Source organism: Globicephala melas, chromosome 11 (assembly GCF_963455315.2).
Source record: "Globicephala melas chromosome 11, mGloMel1.2, whole genome shotgun sequence".
NCBI classification, from domain to species: Eukaryota; Metazoa; Chordata; class Mammalia; order Artiodactyla; family Delphinidae; genus Globicephala; species Globicephala melas.
The window spans coordinates 82403340-82427413 of record NC_083324.2 but is presented as its reverse complement, the minus strand read 5'-3'; the positions used below and the strand labels follow the sequence as shown (position 1 = coordinate 82427413).

Genomic DNA, 24074 nt, shown 5'->3' with positions numbered 1-24074 from the left:
AGTAATGCACTTTGAATTAAGTATCAGCTGTGTCTGGGAGATAAAGAGAATCGTCACCCCAGAGCTCATGCATTCTGATTTGTAGAAGTGGAGGGCCCGCCTAAGTACCTCACTTCTACCTTCCCGACTTAGAATTGTTTGCAAAATCAGGCAGTAGATTAGAAGCAAAAGTATTCACACACAGCAGCAACTTAGAATGGCAGAATGCAGAAAAATTATGAAAAGTACATGGGTTATGTAACTGTGGAATTCTGCAAGCATCTAGTGTATTAATACAGTTCAACACTTACCATTTGTAATTATTACCACAAGTCGTAAACAATATTTTAGTCATTATATGCTCTTTAATAACATGGAGAATTGCTTAATATTAGAAATACCTCCTTTTTTATTGGTTAACTTTTTGAAAACTTTACGTATTCAAAGGGATAACAGTCACTTGTTTGGAAAATTCACAATCCAGCATGCTTTATTCTACAATTATGCCTCATAGTGAGTTATTCTATATTTTAAAGTATTCTTGGTCCATTACTTCTACAGTATGTAAATGTCTATGATAGCAAAAATATGCCACGTATACCTCAATAGGATAAGATCAGAGCGAGTAAAATGTACGAGATAAAATGGTGGGAGAAGTTGAGAGTTTTCTAAGATACTTTATTTCAAAGGCCTTAGAGGGTATTAACTTGACCACCCAGACCACTCATGTATTTGAAGTCAGCTTATGAAGCCATGCTTTGGTGGAGCTATAATAGACTGAGGAACGGGGTTAGAAATGATATCACAGGTGATAAGGATTTTCATCTGATCAGCTCTTTTGAATTCATACTACTGTGAATTCTGTGATGACTGGTCCTAAGTAGAGCTATTAAGCGTATAGAGCTGGAATTGTGCTAACAAATTTCCTTGTCTTCCAAATGAGAGGCTGTGATTAAACTGTTTAGTACCCACTACCTTACCTAGATATAACCATAGAAAGCCCTTAGTAATTACGTAGAAATTGCTGCATTTACACTGAGTTGTGGACTGTTAGCCAGGCTATTCATACTTTGGTTCACAGATAATTTCATAAGTGTAGCAGTCAGGATAGGTCAGATTGTTCCAGTAACAAATGATCCCCCCAACCCACCACCCTCTCCACAGCTTTCAGCAACAGCAATTTTGCGACATGTGCCTTTTGCGTTAGCCACATCACTCTGGGAGGTAGAGCAGCCTCTTTCTAGTATGTTGACAGTCACATAGTAGAGGAGAAAGGATCCTGGTAAAACTTGTCTCTGGAAATCACACACATCACTTCCACTCACATCCCATTGTACTTCAGGGAATACAAGGCAGGTTAATTTTTTTTGTTTTTCCTGAGATTTTGGCTGCTAGCCACCCTCAATTTATTCATGTTACCAAGACCCCATTTCTGAAGTCTGCCAAAGTCTGCTCATCAGAAAAAGAATGTATATATATGTATAACTGGGTCACTTCGCTATACAACAGTAATTAACACAACATTGTAATTCACCTTTACTTCAATTATTCAATTAAAAAAAAAGAAAAAGAAAATGAACACGATATACAAGCGTCTGTCGGGGACCAGAGTTGTTTTGAAACGTCTAATATGTATTCTACCAGAATTCTCTTTCCTCTTAAGTGTATTTTTCATCCTCTTAAATAGATATTCTGGTTGCTTAGGTATTTCTTCTCAGCCTGAAATTGTCCTGTTTTAAAACCTTTTTCAAATATTGACAGGTTTCCTAGACCTCTGTACGTAAAATATTGTTGAATGTTCTGTGGTTGAATTCGACCCCTAGGACGGCCTCTGCCCTGAGAGTCTATGATTCCCTCCACAGAATATGAATAACTCTCATTGAATAAGCGTTTACAATGCATCAGGCTAAGTGCTGTACTTACTCAGACCTTCCAACAATTCTATCAGATAGAACAAAACAAACAAAGCATTCGTATTCCAGTTTTGACTCTGGAATCTTTTCTTAAATCCTCATAGAGTTGACTCTCTTCTTATTGAGTTGTATGATTTGATTCATATACTTCCCACTGGAATAGCAAGGGGACGTCTTTGGAGGTTATAAGCATTTCTTTTTGGAGTTTTGTCTTTATTCTAATATTTGGCCTGAAATAATTAGATCTGTGATATGGATATAAGAGCCGAGTAGGATACTTGTCATGCAGGCTTCTTGCCAATCAGACTTGACATCTGGTCACAATCCCGTTGCGTCTGAGACCTGCTGCATCTGAAAACATAGCCAAACACAGGTAGTGATCCTTAACAATCTGATGCCACCCAGTGGGAAGGCTCTTTAAGTTGGTGAGAAATATGTATCTTCTTTGACTTATTTCTTAAAAATTCAAATATGAGGGAGGGAGACGCAAGAGGGAAGAGATATGGGAACATATGTATATGTATAACTGATTCACTTTGTTATAAAGCAGAAACTAACACACCATTGTAAAGTAATTATACCCCAATAAAGATGTTAAAAAAAAAAAAATTCAAATATGGAGTTTCCTGAAGAACTGGGGGGGGGAACACAATGAGTTCTTTGGCTACAAAGAATAGGAATAAAATGTTTTAAAGACTTAATGACATTTCTTAACCTCTCCTACATAATTTTCGAAAGTACACTGAATTAATTTATTTAACTTTCAGACATTTTGTTTCTTTTTACCTTTAAATTTCTACTGAAACACAGCCAGTTCATGGATTATTTCACAGGGTTTGAATTTACCGAGAATAATTGTGCCAGTTTGGAAGTGGGGTGCAGAGATGGAAGTTTAACTGCATGTAAGACTCTCATGTTTTGTTTTTCAGGAAAGGAAAAGAAGCACCCCCATCTTTCAAGCAGTTTTTTAGTAGTTCTCTGGCTCTGATGCAAATCAACCTTTCAGGCACAAAACTGTCTCCTGAGCCCTTAAAGTGAGTGTTGAATTCATTTTTTCCAGAGCGTTTTAAAGTTCAATTTGTTATTAGGAATGTGCTTGAGGGAAGGGAAAAAGACATACAATCCTAAGACAGACAAGGCAGATAAAAATGCCTTTTTACTTTGGGTCACAAAGGAAGTCAAATTCTTTCTGAGTACATTGTATGCTGTTGATATTATTGCATCTTCTATGAAAAAAAAATCTTCCTTTGGTTTGTGACCTTGGCAGTAGTCACTGATCTATAAAAGTTGTGTTTCTGGGTACCATCACCTTTCTTTTGACCTCTGTTCAGTCCATTTTAGGTATATTCTTGTGTGCATTTTAAAATCTATTGTCAATATTTCTACTAACAGTAATAATCAAAGGCTATACACATGTGTGCAGCAGAAACAATTTTTAGGTGCTTTGTTTTCTGAATTACCTAGGTATCTATTTGTTTGGTATTTTTACTTGGCAGGCAACTTACGGGTTAATATCCTTAGTGTAGGTGTCATGGTAAAGTTGAACTTTTTAGAATAATTTGTTATCCTTGAATTTCTTTTCACCATTGCCAGAAATAATCAAAAGGACTATAGAATCTAATTCTCTCTGAGTCAAAAGAACATTTTCAAGTAGTTTTGAATATCTACGTTGTCAGGTGTGTTCAAATGTATGCACAGATTCTCCTTTCCTCAGCTGACATGTAAATCAGCATTCAATTTGTTCCCTTGCAATTTGTATGAAATGTTAAAATCAATGTCTGCTATTCGTTCTACTAGAAAATTAATCATCTAATTTGTAAGTTGCCTTTTCTTTGCTTTTTGAGAGGTGTGAAATTCTTGATTAGTTTTCTACAAAGTACCGTATGACTAAAACAATGGAGGCCTTTAAGAACAGTTGATCCACCTGTGCAAAAAAAAAATCCTGATGTTATAGTGGCCTGTTTTTTTAAAAAAAAGAGGAAGAATTGAATCTTTGTAATAGAGATCTCTAAATATAATAGCTGCAAATTGTAAAAACATGATTAGGCTGTATGGATGTTAACAAAGCTATCAGCATCAATATTCTAAAGGGGATCCATTATAATTTAACCATATTCATTCAACTGATATTTATTGAGCATTTACAACAGACTAGATGCCAGGAAGGCACTGAGTAGAAAGCAAAACCAGACTTGCTTTTATCCCATCATATCAGCGGGAGATTAGCATATTCAAAGTAGTTTTAGTGATAGGTACATGGTATGCTAATTCAATGTTGCTGGTTCCTGTAAAAGATAGAGTAGTTCTTCATTGATTAGTACAATTGATTTTATAGAATAATCCTCACCACAACAACCCTGGATTTACTGTACTTTATTATAGGTCAGTGTTAAATCTTGTGACCTGTTGTTATTTATGTTGATGTTTAATAATAAATCAGTACTGGCAGACCTCGGAGATGTTGCGGGTTTGGTTCCAGATCAACTGCAATAAAGTGAATATTGCAATAAAGCGAGTCACACAAATTTGGGGGTTTCCCAGTGCATTTAAAAGTTATGTTTACACTATAGTGTAGTTTATTAAGTGTGCAATAGCATTATGTCCAAAAAAATGTACATATCTTAAGTAAAAAACACTTTATTGCTAAACAGTGCTAACCATCATCTGAGCCATCAGCGAGTCGTAATCTTTTTGCTGGTGGAGGGTTTGAAATATTGTGAGAATTACCAAAATGTGACACAGAGACATGAAGTGAGCAAATGCTGTTGAAAAAGTGGCACCAATAGACTTGCTTCATGCGAATTGCCGTAAACCTTCAAGTTGTAAAAACACGCAACGCAGTATCTGTGAAATGTAATACGATGAGGTATGCCCGTAGTCTCTTCAGGTCTGTGTTTTACTCAGTAAAAATTTTAATATGAGGAAAAAGTCTTCATGGCCAAAGATTCTGTAAACAAAATTCTGGATGTACATTTAATGTGATACTATAATTTGAAAAGATATAACAAAACTGAGGTGCTTGGGTTTGCCTGTGAGGGGGTGAGGATGGAAAGGAACTTGCCAAGCACTGCCCTAAGTTAGACACACAACTGGGTGCTTACCCACACACTGTCACCTGCAGTGTTGACAACAGCCGTGGGAAGGTATCATTATCCCTATTTTACAGCTGAGGAAATGGAAGCTCAGAGAAGCTAAGTAATTTGTGAAAACTCACTGCCATCGCAGGTTGGGTTTTCTGGGAGGCCAAGTTAGAGATGCAGATTAGCATGTAGGATGTTTATTAGGAAGTGCTCTTGCAATCCCACCTGTGGAGGGGGAGCAGGAAGAAAGCAGGATGGGACAGAGGGCAAGTTGAACTGGGACTATCACAGTGAAGACCTCAGCCAACCCGATGGGAGCTTTGTTGCTAGAATGTCCCTGAGCTGGGCGACGAGGCTGGGCCTGCATACCCCTGTGTTGATCAGTCCTTGGATACAGGCTGCCCCAGAAGCAGATGTGACCTTGGGCGAGGCACTTGTCTTGGGCTGAGGCAGCCCCCAAAGAGGACCGACAGCTGAGGGGCCTCTGGGAGGTACATTGCAGAGTCCACTGCTGTCAGCCAGCGGACACTGGCTCAATCCTGTTCCTAAACCCATATTGTATCCCCAAGCACCAAGAGGAGCAGAGGGAGGCCCTCATTTCTTAAAGGGAGATCAGTAGCCATAAGAGAGAAAGCTAAAGAAATGCAACTTCTCTTGATGTAATTGCTTATTTCATAATTGTGCTTTTCCTTGGAGGCTCTTTTCTGTCCACATTAAAGTATTTCAGGGCTTTCTAAGAACATGGTGACGCTGCCAGAGCCGTGGAGATGATATACCAATTCTTCTGTTAGACCTACTAGAGAACGGACTTGAGGATATGGGGAGGGGGAAGGGTGAGCTGTGACAGGGCGAGAGAGAGTCATGGACATATACACACTAACGTAGTAAGGTAGATAGCTAGTGGGAAGCAGCCGCATAGCACAGGGCTATCACCTCAGTGCTTTGTGACTGCCTGGAGGGGTGGGATAGGGAGGGTGGGAGGGAGGGAGACGCAAGAGGGAAGAGATATGGGGACATATGTATATGTATAACTGATTCACTTTGTTATAAAGCAGAAACAAACAAACAAAAAAATTCTTCTGTTAGTCAGTTTGGCGCTAATGATTGAGGACCAAGAGGATGGCGATGTGAAGGCAGTTCACTCTGGGTTAAAATAAACAACACACCTTGTGATGGAGTTTTCCCCCAGAGCCTGTGATGCTTTGCTGTAGTTGTTCTGTTTTGTTTTACTAGGGACAGTCTCTGTGGGTTGTTTATATTTGTCTCATGAGTCGTTACCTCTTAATCATTGGCCTTCCGTAGTTAAGTATCTTCAAGGACACCATTTATTTCCTTGTCCTTAACCTACTCGTCAGAAAAGTAGGAGGAGTTTTCCCTCCATCTAAGCATTATACAAATACAATGTTAAAATATGTGGCTAAGTCCTAGAAACTGAAAACTTAGAAATGTAGGGACCTGTTAGGTAATGTCCTGACTCTCCCATTTTGCTGATGAGAACCTGAGACACAGAGAGGAAAAGTGATGTCCTTCAGGCTACCCAATGCTCAGTAACAGAATCAGGACCTGAGGACAGGCCTTTTGGTTCTTAGTACCAATAGCTTTCAGTAGCTCAATACTGCCCCCAAGAAAGAAAGGGCGAAAAGGCACTTTTTAGGAAAAGAGAAACACTTGAATAATTAATTGAACAGAGGCACACACACAGATGAGACATGCCCAACCTTTTTCATAGGATAGTGTTTTAGAAGAGAGGACAGTGAACTGGATTAAAGGAACGAAGAGACAAAGAGACACGCAGTCTCCTCGACCTTCTTACCCACAGGGGTTGTTTGCGCAGCTGGGAACAGCCAGGTTCTTGCGCTCTGCCCACCTCGGGGATTCGCTCTCAGTGGATGAGACCAGAGAATCAGTGGATGGGGGAAAATCTCAGAGACTTTGGCATGAAGTATTTCCCTACTTTCCCACCTCCCCCTTCGCCTGGGGTATTTTTGGAGTCTGCTAGTAGAGGTGCCTTTCCTGGGAACATAGAGAACAGGTAGTCACCCCCGGTGACAGGGGCCTTGGTTCTACTCTGTAGTATCTACAACTGTCTGCCTTGCGTTATGGTTATTTGCACACGTATTTGTTTCCTTTGCTTGAGATTGGCAGCCCTCTCATGCTCATCTTTGTACTCCTCACAGGGCCTAGTTGAGGGTCTCTTTTCCTTTGGGTGTAATTAATGGATGTGGGTGCCTGTATGAAATTTTTGTTTCAAGCCTGTTCAGTGGTGTTGGACTTTATAGGACTGACTTGTAAAAGTGGAGTTAATTTATTCTCTTACCTATGAGATCCACATGATGAGTCCAGTCTCTTCCATAAGCAGTTGAGAAAAATCCTTTGCAGAGCGGTGATGGTGTTTATCCTGTGACCAGCTAGTAGCTGGATAGACAGGCAGGATCCTGCACTCAAACTCAAGACTAGTACCTTGTCTTCCATGCTGTACACCCTTACCCATCCCACCTCTGTAAGTCCTTTAACAAACTCATCTAGATATGATTTCACATCCTGGAATACTCTAGAGCCTGCCTTCCCCCATTAACATAACCCTTAGGGAAAACTAGCTTTACTTTGCTCTTCTAATAACAATTGCCTAATAATATTCTAAACATTATTAAAGGTGTTCTCAAGCAGATGCAGGGGGCAGTTTATCTGTGATGAACACAATTTAATTTCAGTGTGCAATGAGGAGCACTGTTGGTTTATTTCCTTAGGAATCAGCAACCCTGTCGGGTTTCGCATTTATGAGGGACCTGCTCTGTGTCAAACACAAGAGTGCTTCCCTGTCATTTTTGTCACTACTCTTGGTGGGCGGAAATGCAGTTGGCATTTTAAAAAGTGAGACGCTGCTTGCTGCTTGACCTATGATTCAGAAAAGGCCTTCTTCTTTCTCTGGGTTTTGTTCAGTGTGCTTACACATTTTTAGAGCAACAAGTGGAATTTTTATCTAAAGTGTGTGTGTTTCCTCCCCTCAGAGCGCTGTTATTGGGCCTGGCTTGTAATCATAACTTGAAGAGAGTTTCTCTTGATCTCAGCAACTGTGAGGTAAGAACACCTTTAGATGATGCACTAGAATAGATAATAGCCTGAAAATTGCTTTGTCTTTTTCCTGGAAACAGTGTGATACTGTGATTCCAGACGGTATACAAGGAGCAGAATAACACACTTTATGGAAATTTCTGATGTTCTGTATATTGTCAGTTTTATCTACAAACAGCCACGGAACACCGTTCAGAAAGCAGTCAAATGTGCTTTTAATGACTTTTCTTTTTCTCCCCTTCTTCCTGCCAGTTGCTTAAGTATTTTATGATGAAACGTGGAGATACCAAGCCTTAAACTAGCTTTACCATCAGGAAAATCGTACCATACAGCCTTCCTTGCAGGGGCCAAGATGTGTACAGCCTAACTTGGATTTGGAGAGTGTGAAAGGGAAGATCTTTGTCATTAATTTTGCTTTTTAATATCTTCATTTTAAAGCAGGAAAATTAAGATGCTTCTCAAAATTATAGGAACTACAAGCAGTTTCTATCAAAGTACACACAGAAGAATTGAGACTAAAAGCTTCTACATTTTAGAGGGTACCTGAACTTTTTCGCTATCTTGAAACTTTTAGTTTGTGTGGAGATTAGTAAGAAAATACTCGGGTACAAACTATCCAGCTCTTCAGAGCCTGACTTTACCCACCGTGTCAGACTTGGTGCCTTTTCTCAGGGCTGGAGGTGGGAGTTTATTCATTCCTATTCTTGGGCCTTTATACCCACTCTTCTCTCTTTCTGGAACACTCCTGCCATGTCCCTCTCTTTCCCCAAGGCCTCCCTCTCTTTGAGGATCTAGTTCAGGTGCTGTCTCCTCTGTACCTGCTTCAGATTCCTACTGTTTGATCTGAGTTTGGCCGTGACTAGCTATGCAATCCTGGGTGAATTACTTGATAGCATTACATCTCAATTTCTGCATTTGCAAAAAGGAAACAACATTAGTGCCTCTCCGTGTAGGTTGTTATGAGGTTTAAAAGAGCTCTTCTTTGAAATGTGATGCTTAGATCGTCCGGTACCTATAAAGGTTGTTCCCTATTGTTGCTTATCTGTCTGTACGTTTCTTCCCTGACTGCTTCAGCACTTTGTGGTCTTATTTTTTTCTAATCGTCTAGTACTTAATGACGGTGACATGCATTTGGACACTGAACCACGTGTAGTGCCTTGCACAATTATTAAATTGGCTCCTGTATGCTTTCCCAGCTGGGTTGTGGCTTTATGGAAGGCAGTATTTGTGTCTTACTTTGCTTTGTGTTTCCTTTAGCCACTAACAAAATGCAGAGCAGTAAGCCAACACTAAATATTGAAGATTAATGCTTTACCTCTCTGAAAATTCTAGAAACTGACAAGTCTGAAATCAGCCATATAAATTGTTAGTGCAGGATTTTTTATTAATTTTGAGCTGGGGTGAACGCCAACTGTGTGTGATTTACTAGTCTTTTTGTTTGTTGGGGGGAGTGGGGGGAAGGGAAAATCTTAAAAACCTAACCTGGCATTGTGAAATTTTCATGTACAAATTAATGCTCTTTCATTTATAAAGGCAGACCATAAAACAGAAACTAGCTCTGGTAATATGAATTCATTATTTGTTTACCAGCACTTAATATTAAGGGCATGCCAATAATAAAAATTCCTTATGAGGGAAGGCATAAGACGAATGAGGATAGAAAGGGTTATTCTATTAAAAAAGCAAGTTGGTATAACCTTGATTGCTGTTAGATCAAAATACTGAATTAGCAATAACCCATATGCTTTACTGTCCTGATTAAACATCACCAATATAACATTATTCATTTAATTCTGTAATCAAAACTGGAATGGACATAAGTGATCATCTGATTCTCATGCTTATTGATGAGGAAACTGAGGTCGAAAGAAGCTGAAATAATCCAGCTCACTAATGGCAGAGTCATAATCAGAGTGTGCTCTCCCGACTGTTGTTAATACTAGTAATTATTAGAATATCATACAATTAGACATTTTCTCCTCAAATAAGTTGATAGGTACCATATGCCCCAAGAACACTGTGTTAGACTGTCACACAGCTTCTTTTTTAAACTCCTTTGTGATCCTATTCAGAATAACTTTCAGAGACAGTTATATTTGGTGAACCATATAAAACTGACATTTCTGTGGGTCAAAAATGGCAGACAACTATGGAGAACAGTTTGGAGTTTCCTTAAAAAACTAAATATAGAACTACCATATGACCCAGCAATCCCACTACTGGGCATATACCCTGAGAAAACCGTAATTCAAAAAGAGTCATGTACCACAATGTTCAGTGTAGCTCTATTTACAATAGCCAGGACATGGAAGCAACCTAAGTGTCCATCGACATATACAATGGAATATTACTCAGCCATAAAAATAAACGAAATTGAGTTATTTGTAGTGAGGTGGGTGGACCTAGAGTCTGTCATAGAGAGTGAAGTAAGTCAGAAAGAGAAAAACAAATACCACATGCTAACACATATATATGGAATCTAAAAAAAAAAAAAGGTTCTGAAGAATCTAGGGGCAGGACAGGAGTAAAGATTCAGACGTAGAGAATGGACTTGAGGACACGGGGAGGGGAAGGGTAAGCTGGGACGAAATGAGAGTGGCATGGACATATATACACTACCAGCTGTAAAATAGATAGCTAGTGGGAAGTAGCCGCATAGCACAGGGAGATCAGCTCGGTGCTTTGTGACCACCTAGAGGGGTGGGATAGGGAGGCTGGGAGGGAGACGCAAGAGGGAGGAGATACGGGGATATATGTATATGTATAGCTGATTCACTTTGTTATAAAGCAGAAACTAACACACCATTGTAAAGCAATTATGCTCCAATAAAGATGTTAAAAAACTATTTTACACAAATGGAAGGAAAAAATGGCAGACTATTGGCAGTTTCATGTGGATCCATCAAATGCTAGTAGACTTTTTCCTTTATAGTTTTTCTTAATAAAGCAGGAATCCAGATCAAATTCTGATGGTAGGATTGACCATTATTGTGATGATAATTCCAACTTCATTTTGGCCATTCATTTGTGAATTATATGATAAAATGATACTGCTGAGGTGGGGACCCCTTCATACTACCTTAGTGCCATGTTCCACCATCTTACAGCTTGAAGCACAGTACTGGTGACCACGTTTATTAAGTCACACATTGTATTGCTGCTCATAAAAATTAATGAAACACAAAATTATTTTTGTAAATTAAGGTGTCTTGTGACATTTTTCTTCTTAAAGCTAGATGTCCAAGTTTAACTAGGTTTCACTTTGCTCATCTCCATGATACAGTAAACCTCTTTCCTATAAAGGTACTAGAAGTTACAGTGTTTTCTGTTTAGAATGCTTGGCACTTAGAGTATTAACTCCTACTCCTTAAATCATTCATTGCTTCAGAATTTATGTAATGCTCTTGGAAAAAAGCGTTCACTAACTTGGAAGTTTAAAAGTATGCATATGTGATTTTTTTCTGTTCATTCTCTAGTTAGCCACAGTAGACACAGCCTTCTTTACTCTTATTATCATGCCAGTCAAAACCATGGAAGAATTCATCACTTAATGATGAATAAAAAGAAACTGATGATCAGATAAATGCCCCCACCTGTGGTGGGTTGGGGGGAAAGAAGCTTCATCCTGATGCCATAATCATCTCGGGAAGTCATTTCTACAGGGGTGGCTTACTCAAGGTGAGGGACTGACAGACCTAAAAGGTCAAATGTCTGTTGTATAATACTGGGGAGTTTCAGATGTGGACACTGTATGAGTTCAGTGCCCCCTACAGATACCTCTAAGTGCAATAGTCTACCCAAACCATGGAAGCAGAGAACAAATGTGAAATACGTTGAAAATTTTTTTCATATTTATAAATAGATTACTTATTTTATTATAAAACAGCTGCTCTCCACTGATTAACTTTAAAATTAGGTTTATATGGGTGTCATAGAAAGTAAACGACCATCATCTAAAATCGTGGTTGAGTTTATTTGGAGGAGAGAGACTGTAACCTTGAAACAGGAATTAAAAGTGTCTAGACAGGAAACTTAGAATAACTTTCCTTAAGCAAATTATTTTGTTCTTACCATTTACTGATTCCTTTACTCTTCACGTTTACCTTTCTTGGTGTGTTATACTTCAGTACTGCCCTGAAAGAGGCATTTCACATTCATCAGTTTGAATGAGAGAGATTCACACTTCATGCTATTAAAGAAAAAAGTGTCGTGCAGATATTTATAAATTGTGGAGTTGCTTTCCTACGACACAAACATCCTGGATATTTAGAAACTTCAGTCCAAAATTTGGGGCTGTAATCTTTTGCTCTGTGAGGGCTCAGCTAGTCAGTACTGAAATTAACCTTTCATTTACAGATAACTTCTCTACCTAGAGAAAAAACTTACCTGTTTCACATTAATTATGTTATCATTTCATTTTCTTGGTCTTTTAGTATCAGAAAAGTTTTCTTTGAGAAGAATAAGAAAATGACTCCAAGTAATCATGGAAGGAAAGAGAGTATCATAGCAAACAAAGGGTGGGCACTTTGGAATCCAAGAGGTTCCCTTCTTCCAGCCCTTATTTTTCACCTGTGGAATGGGGATTATACAGTCATCCCTCAGTATCCGCCGGGGATGGGTTCGGGGAGCTCCCACAGATATCAAAATGCACAGATGCTTAAGCCCCCCATGTAATATAGTGGAGTACAATAAATACAGTTGGCTCCCATATCTGCAGGTTTTACATCTGCTTATTCAACCAACCTAGGACTGAAATTTCACAAAGGGCCGACTGTAATAGTTTGCTGAGATAGTATTTGGCATAATACCAAGCCTAGGGTAACTATCTTTATGAAACTATTTTTAAAAAAATCACCTTCAAAGTTGTTTTAAATCTCTCAAGAATAATTAGTCTCATCAATTTATAGGCACACCTGGTTTTGGACACAAAACAGCATTACCCTCTACGGCCAGGCTCTGAATGGCCTCTGGCTGATCCCAACTCACTCTCAAAGCGTAAGGACTTAGCATCTGTGCAGATGTTCAGAGAAATGTGTATGTTCCCTTGTCGTCAAGGTTAGTTCAAAAACAAGAGTTTCAAAACTCTTTATATATGGTGATAGTGATGTTGATATTCATATGCATTCTCCCCATGTACCCCTCTGCCTGAAAGGAGGCAATGGGTGTATGCATCCTGGCTTGTGTTTAAAAATCTTATTACTTCATAGTCATGCTTCAAGGGAAGAATAAGTCAGTGCTGGGACTGAATTCTTCAAGCTTAATCTCCTTCCAGGTGAGAGAGGAAAATCTCTGATACTTCAGAGAAGACGTAAAGGCTAGCCATACTGAGGATTTGGTGCAGTCTGGATGTGGGAGTTGGTTCTTTTAAGGAGAAATTTACCTGCACATTATGCCATATTCGTTGCAATGTGCTTTGATGATGAGTAGAAAAAAGAGCATCAGATATTAAAATTTGTAACAAGTAGGACATTGCAGCAAGTCACTAGTAACTTTTCAGACAATTCCACTCAATTTGATAGTCATTCAGCCATTCAGTCATTCACCTTGAGGTGAGAAGGCGGGTTTGCGTGTGTGTGTTGAGCATCATCATTGCTGTACCCCTTGCTATCACTTTCCTGTTAGGCTGGGTGTGGAATGCAAAATGGAAAATGTTTCACCACAGGATGGACATAAGCAATATAATGCATGCAACTATTTGGAAATGCAAGTATTTCCATTCTCTTGGAAATGACAGTATATATATAGTTGACCCGTGAACAACACAGGTTTGAACTGCATGGGTCCACTTACACGTGAATTTCTTTTCACTAAATACCTCCTACAGTAGTATATCGTGGTTGGTTGAATCTGCACATGGGGAAGGAACCATGGATACTGAGGGCCAACTGTAAAGTTATACTTGGATTTCTGATTGTGTGGAGGGTCGGCCCCCCCAACTCCGCTCACCCCAGAGGTGTTCAAGGGTCGATTGTATTATATATCTTTCTTGGGTTCTAAATTACCTTTTGGCATCAAACCCTGCTAGCAAGGATATGTTGAACTGGATCACGTCAAACCATTTTCTGTTCTTGGAGAATCTTACAGTATTCACAGTTTCATGTGAGAAAATTTCCCAGGATGGAAATTATTTTTTCATTAAAAATGGAACCCCTATAGAGGACAAGTGATAAATAGGGAGGTTATTTTATATTTAAACCTGTAATATTTGTCACCTCTTTTTAAATGGCCAGTGCTCTTGAGGAAGGAAAATGAATTATTAAAAGTTCTCTAGATTATAGTTTCCTTGTTTCTGTACCCATGATGGATGTTTTTGTATTAGATAGAACCTATTCACTTAGAACTATGAGTAACAGCTGAAATATTCCACCTTCCTTGAGTGAGACCACACTTCTCTCTTGAAAGAAATGTGATTTTATTTTTAACATTTCAAAAAGTATTGAGTGATTCAGTCACATTTACTCCTCTTTGATCTTGCATTCTTTTTAAATAATGCTGGTGTGTGGGATCCAAATGAGGGTAATTTAAAACCAGTTTCACATGCATACATGCAGACACAGCCTCTAATTATGCAAATTTGTTTAAAAGGATTTTCATTTACAGTAATGGAAAAGCATTTACTGTTTTGGGAAAGCCTTAAGCTTTGGGGGAATTTTAGGCATCTAATAACCTGTGAGTTCAATCGAATGTTCTTGTGACTGAAGGTCAGTTATTTTCGTATTTAAGTTTTGGATTTTTGTTTTGGGAGTTTATTTTAGTTGAAGTGTTTTTTCTGACTCTGCCTTTTTACATCGTGTGTTGATAGACGTCTACTTCTCTGTTCTTATTCTGCTTACTTAACATTTTTTGTTTTTTCTCCTTGGGCTTTCCTTAGCTTGGCCATTGTGTAAGTACTTTATGAATCAATAAATTAGGGTATGTTGACATTTTTTAGTATTGGAAAATGTTAGTATATGCTACAAGTATCAGTCAGGAGTATTTGTAAAATAAACAGAATTGAGCACTGAAATCTCACCTTTATTTTCCGTTTTTGCAAATGGACTATTTTTACTATACATTATGATAAGAAGTAGAGATTTTGTTGTAGAAATTTGACTTCTCAACAGAGAAATCACTAACAGCAAATAATGAAATTGTAAAAACTTATGTTTGTCTTCTCAAAAGCATAATTTTTTTCACGCGCTGAAAATCAAATTATATTCCTTGGAAGTGTTTGCCTAAATTATTTCTTGCTTTAATGTTGACATAGTCTACATATAACATTCACTTCTTCAGATATTAACGAACTGTGACCTGGAACAGTGTTTCTCAAATCTATTTGTGAAGAACCTGGTTGTTGTTTTAAAATTTACAGCCAATCATAAACCAGTACTTTGGCGAAAATATAATAAAAATGGCCATAGCTCCACACACTGGATTCGTAGCCCTGCAGCTGTGGAGTTGGTTGGCCTTGGTTTCCCTGAAGCGTGTAGACCAGCCTCCTGGGGAGGTCTGCCTCTGTGTGACACTCCCCGTCAGAGTTCACATCAGGCACCTCACCGTGACCTGCTGTTACCTGAAAAAGTAGAAAGGACTGAATTTAAACACTCCAGCTGAAATACTCCTGAATAAAGCAATTCCAAAGATCTGTGCAAAATTCTACTTAACATGTAAGCAGCCAGGGAAATTGGCAGGGTTTGGTCCAGAGTACCGCAGACATATTTCATCTAAAATAGTGAAATAAGGATTCTTTAAATGTTTACATCAAAACTTGAACAAGTAGAAAGTATTATCAATTTGGTGTAGAATTTTTACATAAATTTAAATTTTCTTAAGTGAATAGAGAAACTACCATGTTCCTTGGCATATGGTAGCTTCCCAATAAATGAATTTCTTTTCCCTTATTAGATCGTAAGTTTACTGAACAAAGGGCCACAGCTTGGGAAACTGCATCCTGCACAGTGTTTTACACATAGTAGGAACTCAGATAGTTGCTGAACGGAAAACAAAAATACTCTGACCTCTGTAAAATATGCTTTTGGTTTTATGGGAAAAGATGAAAAGGGTTTTATAGGTCTTTACTGTCTCCTTTGGTTGTTTTGCTGCTACATGATGGAGAGTTATACCTTGAAATCTGTAATAATCAAATAAAATAGTAGCAGTTTCTAATGTATAAAAGGGATTTGTTAGCTTTCCAAAAGTCAGAAATGAAGAAAATTCTTGTGTGTTGACGGAGACCATCTTGGCAATGGTGATGGGGAGTGGCCTCTGTCTTCTGATTCTTTTTCTAATGATTTTCAGACTTACGTGAGATGGGAAACCATATAATGACTAGTGATTAGCTTTTTACACTGATGATAGCTTTTTTGGAGTTGATAAGTTTTCACTTTTTCTTTGGTGCTAAGTTTGAGACTATATCTCCTATTTTTCATTTTTTTGGCTTTACCCCTCCAGTGATCACTTTACCTGTTTGGTTTGTGTTTCTCTAGTTGAGATCTGGAGGTGCGCAGGTATTAGAAGGCTGCATCGCCGAAATCCACAACATCACCAGCCTAGACATCTCCGATAATGGTAAGTCAGAAATCAGAGAAGAAAAGACATAGAAATGTTATTTGAAGCAAGTTGGTAAAGGGAAAATAATCTTCTAGCCCAATCTAGATGACACCTTAATAAAATTATTTCACTTCTTGACTAGAGGACCTTTTAATTTAACAGAGTTTATCTATGGAATAATTCTGTGCCAGAGTCTTACTAAGATTTTTCCATGGCCAAAAATGAAAAGTCTATGCAGTAAAACAATTCAGACCAAACAAAAAAAAAACTTGTCATCAATACATTGATAAAGATCTGAGTCCAACCTTTTGCATGCTTAGTGGTAATAAAATTGAGGTCTTGTTTATTTATTCAGAAACTTGTTTCGTTAGCTTTATTTCTACTGGTTACATTAACATGTGCGTATGAACTTGCATAGACAAGAATGCAGTATGAATTTGCATAGACAACTTTAACTGCGGTTACCTCCCAGTGAACAGTATGTCAGAATCTTCTTTCACAAAGGGATGGGGAGAGATGAAATTTTCTGCTCTCATGCCTCCCCATTCCTTGTTGACTTTATTTAGCCACTGATTGCATAAGAGATTTAGGTAAGTCTTTGTGGAGAATGAGTTTATCCCTGTGAAATAAGAGGACACAGAGTACCTTTGGCGGGGGGTTGGGGGAAAAAGGATTAGCATCTCAGGACTCTCGGGACAGTACAGAAAGTCATCCACTGCCTTGCACCTTTGTTTAATTGTGCTGCACCTGAGAATTTGTTTATCCACATGTGTGTTGATTCTCCATTTACTCTGATTCTTTCCAGGTTTAGAATCTGACCTATCTACCTTAATAGTGTGGCTCAGTAAAAACAGATCCATACAACACCTGGCGTTAGGCAAAAATTTTAATAATATGAAATCCAAGTAAGAGTTTTGCATTTTTTATATGACAATGATGAAAATAACCAGCCTCCTGAAAGCTTTTGATTTGATTCCACTGTCCACATCTTTAAAATCTCTTTAGAAATCTGACACCTGTGTTGGACAACTTAGTACAGATGATTCAAGATGAAGAATCAGTGAGTATTATTTTTAACACTCTTGCCTAAAATCTGCCGTTTGTTGCTGTCCTTACGAATTATGTCTGCTGGGTTAATGCAGATACGCTTTCAGATAATTTTATCTCTGTATACATTTTCTATTGTTATTGTTTTTAAGTGCAATAAATATTTATGCTTTAGTACAGTTTTAGAGTGTACTTAAAATTTACCTACTTTCACTTTATTCAGCTTATCACTAATTAAAGGAAGATTGTAACGGATAGATGAAAAGACGTGTACATTGACTCCTAAGCCCATCTTTTAGTAAGCCTTACTACTTCCTAGCTTCAGCTAATACACTAATCTGCAAGTGTGAATTTTTACTCTCTCGTTGACTTTATAACCTTCTATCATGTTGAGAAGCATCATGTTGCTAATTTGAATTTCATCTGGTAATTATGCAGAATTACAAGAGACTAAGAAAGTTGTCCCCCATCTTAAATTGTGTCTAGAGCTCTAATAATCCTTCTTCTATTTTAATTCCCTTTAGTTGTTCCTGGCTAAGACTCGGTTCAGGGTAAAGAAATTTAATTTCACATAGTATCCTATTTGGCTGCCCTTAGAAATGCATTAGGATAAAGGAAGATATTTTATGGACAAAGTGAGAAGCGCTCTACCATTAATTCCTTTCATTTAAACCTGGTGCATCACATCTTATATTTTACTGATGCTCTTTAAGATTTTGTCCCTTTCCTATCTTAGTCCTATTCAGCCACCAAAGAGCTTTTATGGTTCCTAAAATCCAAATCAATTTGTATAATGAAGATTCATATTATTCATGTTTGGTGATAGCTACTTTTGTAGGTTATAAGAGTGATTTCCTGTATTAATCATGTGAGATATGTCACATTTAAAAAAAGTATCATTTCGGGACTTCCCTGGCAGTCCAGTGGTTAAGACATTGCCTTCCAGTGCAGGGGGTGCAGGTTCAATCCCTGGTGGGGGAACTAAGATCCCACATGCCTCGCGGCCAAAAAACCAAAACGTAAAACAGAAGCAATATTGTAACATATTCAATAAAGACTTTAAAAATGGTCCACATCAAAAAAAAAATCTTTAAAAGCAAAAAGTATCATTTCCCATTTTGAATTCACACAGGGTTATAGCAAATTCTACTATAACTGTAAGCTAAATTTTTGGAGGAAGCCATGCGGTCAGGAGAGATGGAGACTGATACTTTTCCTTGCTTACCCTTGCCCACATCTCTTTGTGGAGCTCTGACCTGCAGGGCAGGAGAAAATTCTGTTGTCCTGCCTCTTCATTGTGTGGATATAATTTCCAACTTGTGGACTAGAAATGAAACTCATTATTATTTAATGAATTCAGACACTTCTCTTTGTCCTCATTTGCTAATAAACCTCATATTTTGTACTCTTATACTGGGTTATTAAAGTTAGAGGCATAATTAGAATGTAATTTACACTTTTCAGAATCATGCAGTTTGTTTTACATATTTAATTTGACTTTATACCACCCTGCTGTATTTGAGATTTTGATTTCCTAGTACTGGCCCAGTTTTAAAAGGTTGGGGAAGCCAGTATTGCAGAATCATATATATATATATATATATATATTTTTTTTTTGGCGGTACACGGGCCTCTCCCTGCTGTGGCCTCTCCCGTTGCAGAGCACAGGCTCCGGACACGCAGGCTCAGCAGCCATGGCTCACGGGTCCAGCCGCTCCGCGGCATGTGGGATCTTCCCGGACCGGGGCACGAACCCACGTCCCCTGCATGGGCAGGTGGACTCTCAACCACTGCGCCACCAGGGAAGCCCTGCAGAATCATATTTAATAATCATTCCCAAATATTTGTTCCTTAGCACATATTTCAGGAAAATTTATATGTTATGAAAAATATATTTCTTAATTTTATGTTTTGCTTATTACACGAGGGTCTTCAAACTCTGTTCCTATAATTTTCAAAGTCTCTTACTCAAAGATAATCTTGATATTTAAAGTACACCTAAAAACATATTCGCAGATGGTAAAGTCTGCTACAAAAATGTGAACTCTGTTACAAATTTGAAAAGTTGCCGCGAATAATGTACAGTGAAAAGCCTTTTATGTTCATGTCACAGAAAAGTAGGTGGCTTTTTCAATAAGTAATTACATTCTTTTTATTCTTTTTCTACTTCTGAATCAGTAATGTGCAAAACTATTTAAAATGATTAGGAGTTCAGTCTTGTGACTATAAAAATTCCACATAACTGGCGCCATTGGGCTCATTTTTCGGTTTTATTTTTTTAAAGGTTTCTACATATAAAAAGTAAACTCTTTGCTTTTTACATTCTGACCTTGTGTCTGTAGAGCTTATTCTTAGACAGCGTGTAGAATACTTCATTCTCCCGATATTGCACAGTATGTTCACTTGGACAAGCTAGACGCACGGGCTCCCGTGTCACCTTCAGCTCTAGACAGTGGTTGTCAGGCTGCTGCTCCCAGATTCGAGGGACGGTAACACTGAGGGGCCAAGATGACAGGGACTCTTGTTCTGAAGTATTACATACAAACCTGTGTTGTGAACAATACAACAGTATGTGTTTGTCCTGGGAGTCCCTGTAGCAAGGAGACAGATTGTCAGATTAGGCGTGTTCAGCTATGAACAGGAATAGTAAGATTTCAAATAGTAATGTTACCTGGAAGTGCAGTAAATCAGGAAGGGATGACCTTATAAATATGCATGCAATTCCGGCTGTTCTGTTCGCATTAATGCCTCTGCCTATTACTTTTAAGTGTTAACTGGGGTGTATTAGGGTTTGAATATAGTACTGGAATTGGTGCTCTCCAGCTTGGAGACTTGGCAGTTTTCCAGTATGAGGAAGAAGCTGTAATGTGTCATTTTTGTAGGCATTGAATAGAGCTTATTGAAATGATGGGAGATGCGATTACAGCTTTTTATTAACGCAGCATTGCTTATGTTTTCATTTAAAACATGAAGTTTTCTGAGTCTGAAGCATTTTTCGTTTTTTTTCTATCTACTGGAACGTAGACTCTTAAGAAAATTGAAGCTCCCTCCCTAAACCTGCCTGAGTCTAAGATTATGCAGGCTTTTGGGCTGAGGTTTTAATTGACTTAGCACTTACTATGCCATTTAACCTTAAGAAATTTGATTCTAATTTATATAATATTACCTTTTGATTTTACCATAGATGTATTACGTTTAGAAAACATGGTCAAATTTGGACAATAAGGACAATCAGTCGGGAAAAGTAGAACCAAATGCATAATGCCAGTTTGTGGACATACGAGTCTTGAAACTGTCAACACTCTCATTCTGCCTCCTGAGCCTTTTGGCAGATGTGCCTGGAACAGGTGTTCTATTAGAAGTCCATGTTCAGTGGTTAAGTGGACACGAATACACCCCACGATTTGTGCAGGGGTCCTACAGACCACCTAGGCACATCTCAAGAACCCCAGTCCCACGGGCCACCATGAAACCTGGTCATAGATGATCCTAGAAGCTGCTTCCAGCATCCATCTCCTGTAATGTCCGAACTGCTCATGGAGTTAGCATGTACAGTTGTTGAATACGGCTGGGCCAGTGTAGACCACCGCAGGCAACCCAGAAGGCATCCAAATCCCCTGGAGAAGTCTTAGTTCTGACTTTTAGAGCAACCTTGGCTTAAGTCCTGGAATTCGCACCACCTGATTAATTCAGTTATGGCTGTAATCAGGGATTGCAATTTAAATACCCACAGGGCTAGGAAGGTGACATAAACACGTGTGAGCTGGGTGTAAGTAGGGAGCCCATTCTTTTTTTTTTTTTTTTTGGTCAGATACTCTGTAGGCCAAACAAAACATGCCTCCAGGCAGAGGACTCTCAGTCTCTGGTTTAAATAGACAGTGAGTGGATTGGCTTGGGTTCACCACACAGCTTACAGTAATGAAAAGGTCACACACATTTGACTTTTTGTTTTTAAATTGTAAGTGTGTCTTTTGATTGGATCTTATAAGACAAAGCTAAGAGTGAGGATCAAAAAGATCTAGGATAAGCCAATAAGGGCAATGTTGTGTAGGAGCTGAAAACACAAAATCTGTAACCAGTCTGTCCGGTTCCTGTTCAGCTACTTTCTGTGTGACCTTGGTTGAATCACTTAACCTTTTGTTTCTTACTTGAGAAGTAGGGATAACAATACCTAATATAATAATACCTAAGTATTGGGTTACTAGGAGGATTAAATGAGTAAATATATGTAAAAAGCTTAAATAGTGGTTAAGTGTTCAATAAATGTCAGTTATTATTGATCTTGGCTGGGTTTTATTTTGCATTTACTACTTCTAGTAATTTAGTACTAGTATTCCTCTACTAGTATTTTAAGACGTCCTTCTACCTTGCATAGAAATAAAATGGGTCAAGGGATAGTGTTGCCATACTGAAGTGCAGACGTTTCTGTGTAGTATTTTTATTTCTTTCCTCCCATCCTCCACTTCAGAAGAGCTGGCATCCGCCACTCTGGGTATCTTTCCACAGCTTCCCTTAGAAGAGAGGTGGCTGATATTCAACATTAAGACACAAGCTCTTCATGTTTGACTCCAAGGGTCCAGAACCTTCAGGTCCCATTCATCAGTGTCTTTTGGCCAGAAGTTTCCAAATGAGGCACTTTGTGTTTGTGCGGTGGGTCCCTCCCCTGATGGTTCTCCATGAAGTGGGTCCCAGCGAGCGGCAGCAGCTCTGACAACACTGTGTGAGCGCTGCCTGGTGTTCCCTCCACAGCCTCTGCAGTCCTTGTCCCTGGCTGACTCGAAACTCAAGAACGAGGTCACCATCATCATCAATGCCCTGGGAAGCAACACCTCCCTGACCACAGTGGACATCAGTGGGAATGGCATGGGGGACATGGGGGCAAAGATGCTGGCCAAAGCGCTGCAGATCAACACCAAGCTCAGGTACGCAGGCCGGGCCCTCGGCCCCGAGGAGTGGATGCTGGTTCAAAGGGAGGTCTGGAAGAGGGTCTGACCCAGCAACCACTGGGGGGGGCCGGCTGTGTTCGTGTGAGGCCTGAGTTTCCCAGGCGACCAGCTGGGGAGCAGAAGCGACAGCTTCAAGTCTTTTTTCAAAATATGGAGGAGGGTGTTCCCAAATTTAGACACAGTCATTCCTTCAAACTGCTGTCTTAAAGATTTCCACTATGAGGTAAACCCGGCTGAGAACCATCGCAGTTTCCCATTTCACAGCAGCATTGGCAGCTGACTGATGTGTCCGGAAAGGCAGGGGGCAGCAGAGGAGGGGTTTGGGGGCAGAGCTGGGAAGACTGGAGGAATAACACGAGGGGCTTCCCTGTACTTGGTTGTGAGCCCAGCGTCTTATCTTCCCTTCCCACTCCTGCGACATAAAGACCTAAAACCCAAGGGATCCATGAAGTCCACTGTGTCAAAGGCAAGTTTGTACTGGATGCTAACTCTTCTGTTCAGTGGTTTTCATCCGTAGTGCTTCCCAAGCATGGCTTTTCTTAAGGATGAGCTATGCAGTAACCACTTCTCTTAGGGACTAGTTATCTGGTAACCATGTTTACCATCCATCGTTCAGAGAGACCCAGTTGCTACCTAGCCCGGCAGTCTGGTGAAGGAAGAGTTAATAATTCACAGTGCTCCTCGAGGGCTTTTTCTGGCTGTTTCCCTTACTTCCCAGTGCAAGGCAGAGCCCGCACCTTCCGTCTAAACTGAAGGCAAAAGTGAAAATCTGCCGCAGTTTCTTTGAAGGTCAGTGTGTACGTGAAGAAGGTCGTTGAGGTTAGGAAGAGAAAGAAAGCAATCAGAGGTTGTGAGCCTGGGAGCGTTCAGACAAATAAAAGGCATTTCATGTGTCAGGTGAATCGACAAATCCTACAATACTTCCGAAGTATTCACATTCTGAAAGGAAAGTCGTACTTTTCTTCCAAAATAGATTTTGTATTTAAAAAGTAAACCACCTCCTAGAGTAACTGGGGCTTTATCAGCAGAGTAAACTCAGTTGCTGGGACTGCTGACCATATCACGTCAGGGCAGTGATGAAATGTCAGAAAATATGACCACTTTGTCCCTCTAGTTGTTTAGAAGAGAAAAAAGTCTCAGTATCTGGAATTCTTTCTGTTGGACATGAGACTGTTTAGCCTCTTGTATAAATCACTTCAGCCTCAGACTTGAATACTAGAATGCTGTTGGGAGAATCTGTTGGGAGAATATCAGGGAAATAGGGCTTTCTGGCTAGCAAAGCATTAGGTGACTTAGTGGTAAGTTAATGTGTGTGCTGTTGCTTTTAAGTATGGTTTTTTTCATAGTACTTGAGCAGAGAATGGCTTTGGAATCTAATGTTGGGGGAAATGCTCATCCTTGCTTTGTTTGAAACAAAGCTGAACATTATTCCTTGCTCATTGTACTAAAATACCTAGACAGTGTTGCCTATAAGAGATTTATCTGCAATGGGAGAATCATTTCCTCCA

At 39.2% G+C, this 24074-nt stretch overlaps 1 protein-coding gene across 13 annotated transcripts in view; it reads left to right on the top strand.

Annotated features, from left to right (window-relative positions):
- CARMIL1 (capping protein regulator and myosin 1 linker 1) overlaps window positions 1-24074 on the top strand; it is a 316706-nt gene that overhangs the window by 199897 nt on the left and 92735 nt on the right. For all 13 annotated transcript variants that reach the window (XM_060307233.1, XM_030881247.2, XM_030881244.2 and 10 more), the window contains 6 exons: window positions 2822-2926; window positions 7981-8050; window positions 16510-16591; window positions 17379-17478; window positions 17579-17633; window positions 22370-22542. In XM_060307233.1, the coding sequence (XP_060163216.1) occupies window positions 2822-2926; window positions 7981-8050; window positions 16510-16591; window positions 17379-17478; window positions 17579-17633; window positions 22370-22542 (585 nt within the window). The remainder of the gene's footprint in view (window positions 1-2821; window positions 2927-7980; window positions 8051-16509; window positions 16592-17378; window positions 17479-17578; window positions 17634-22369; window positions 22543-24074) is intronic.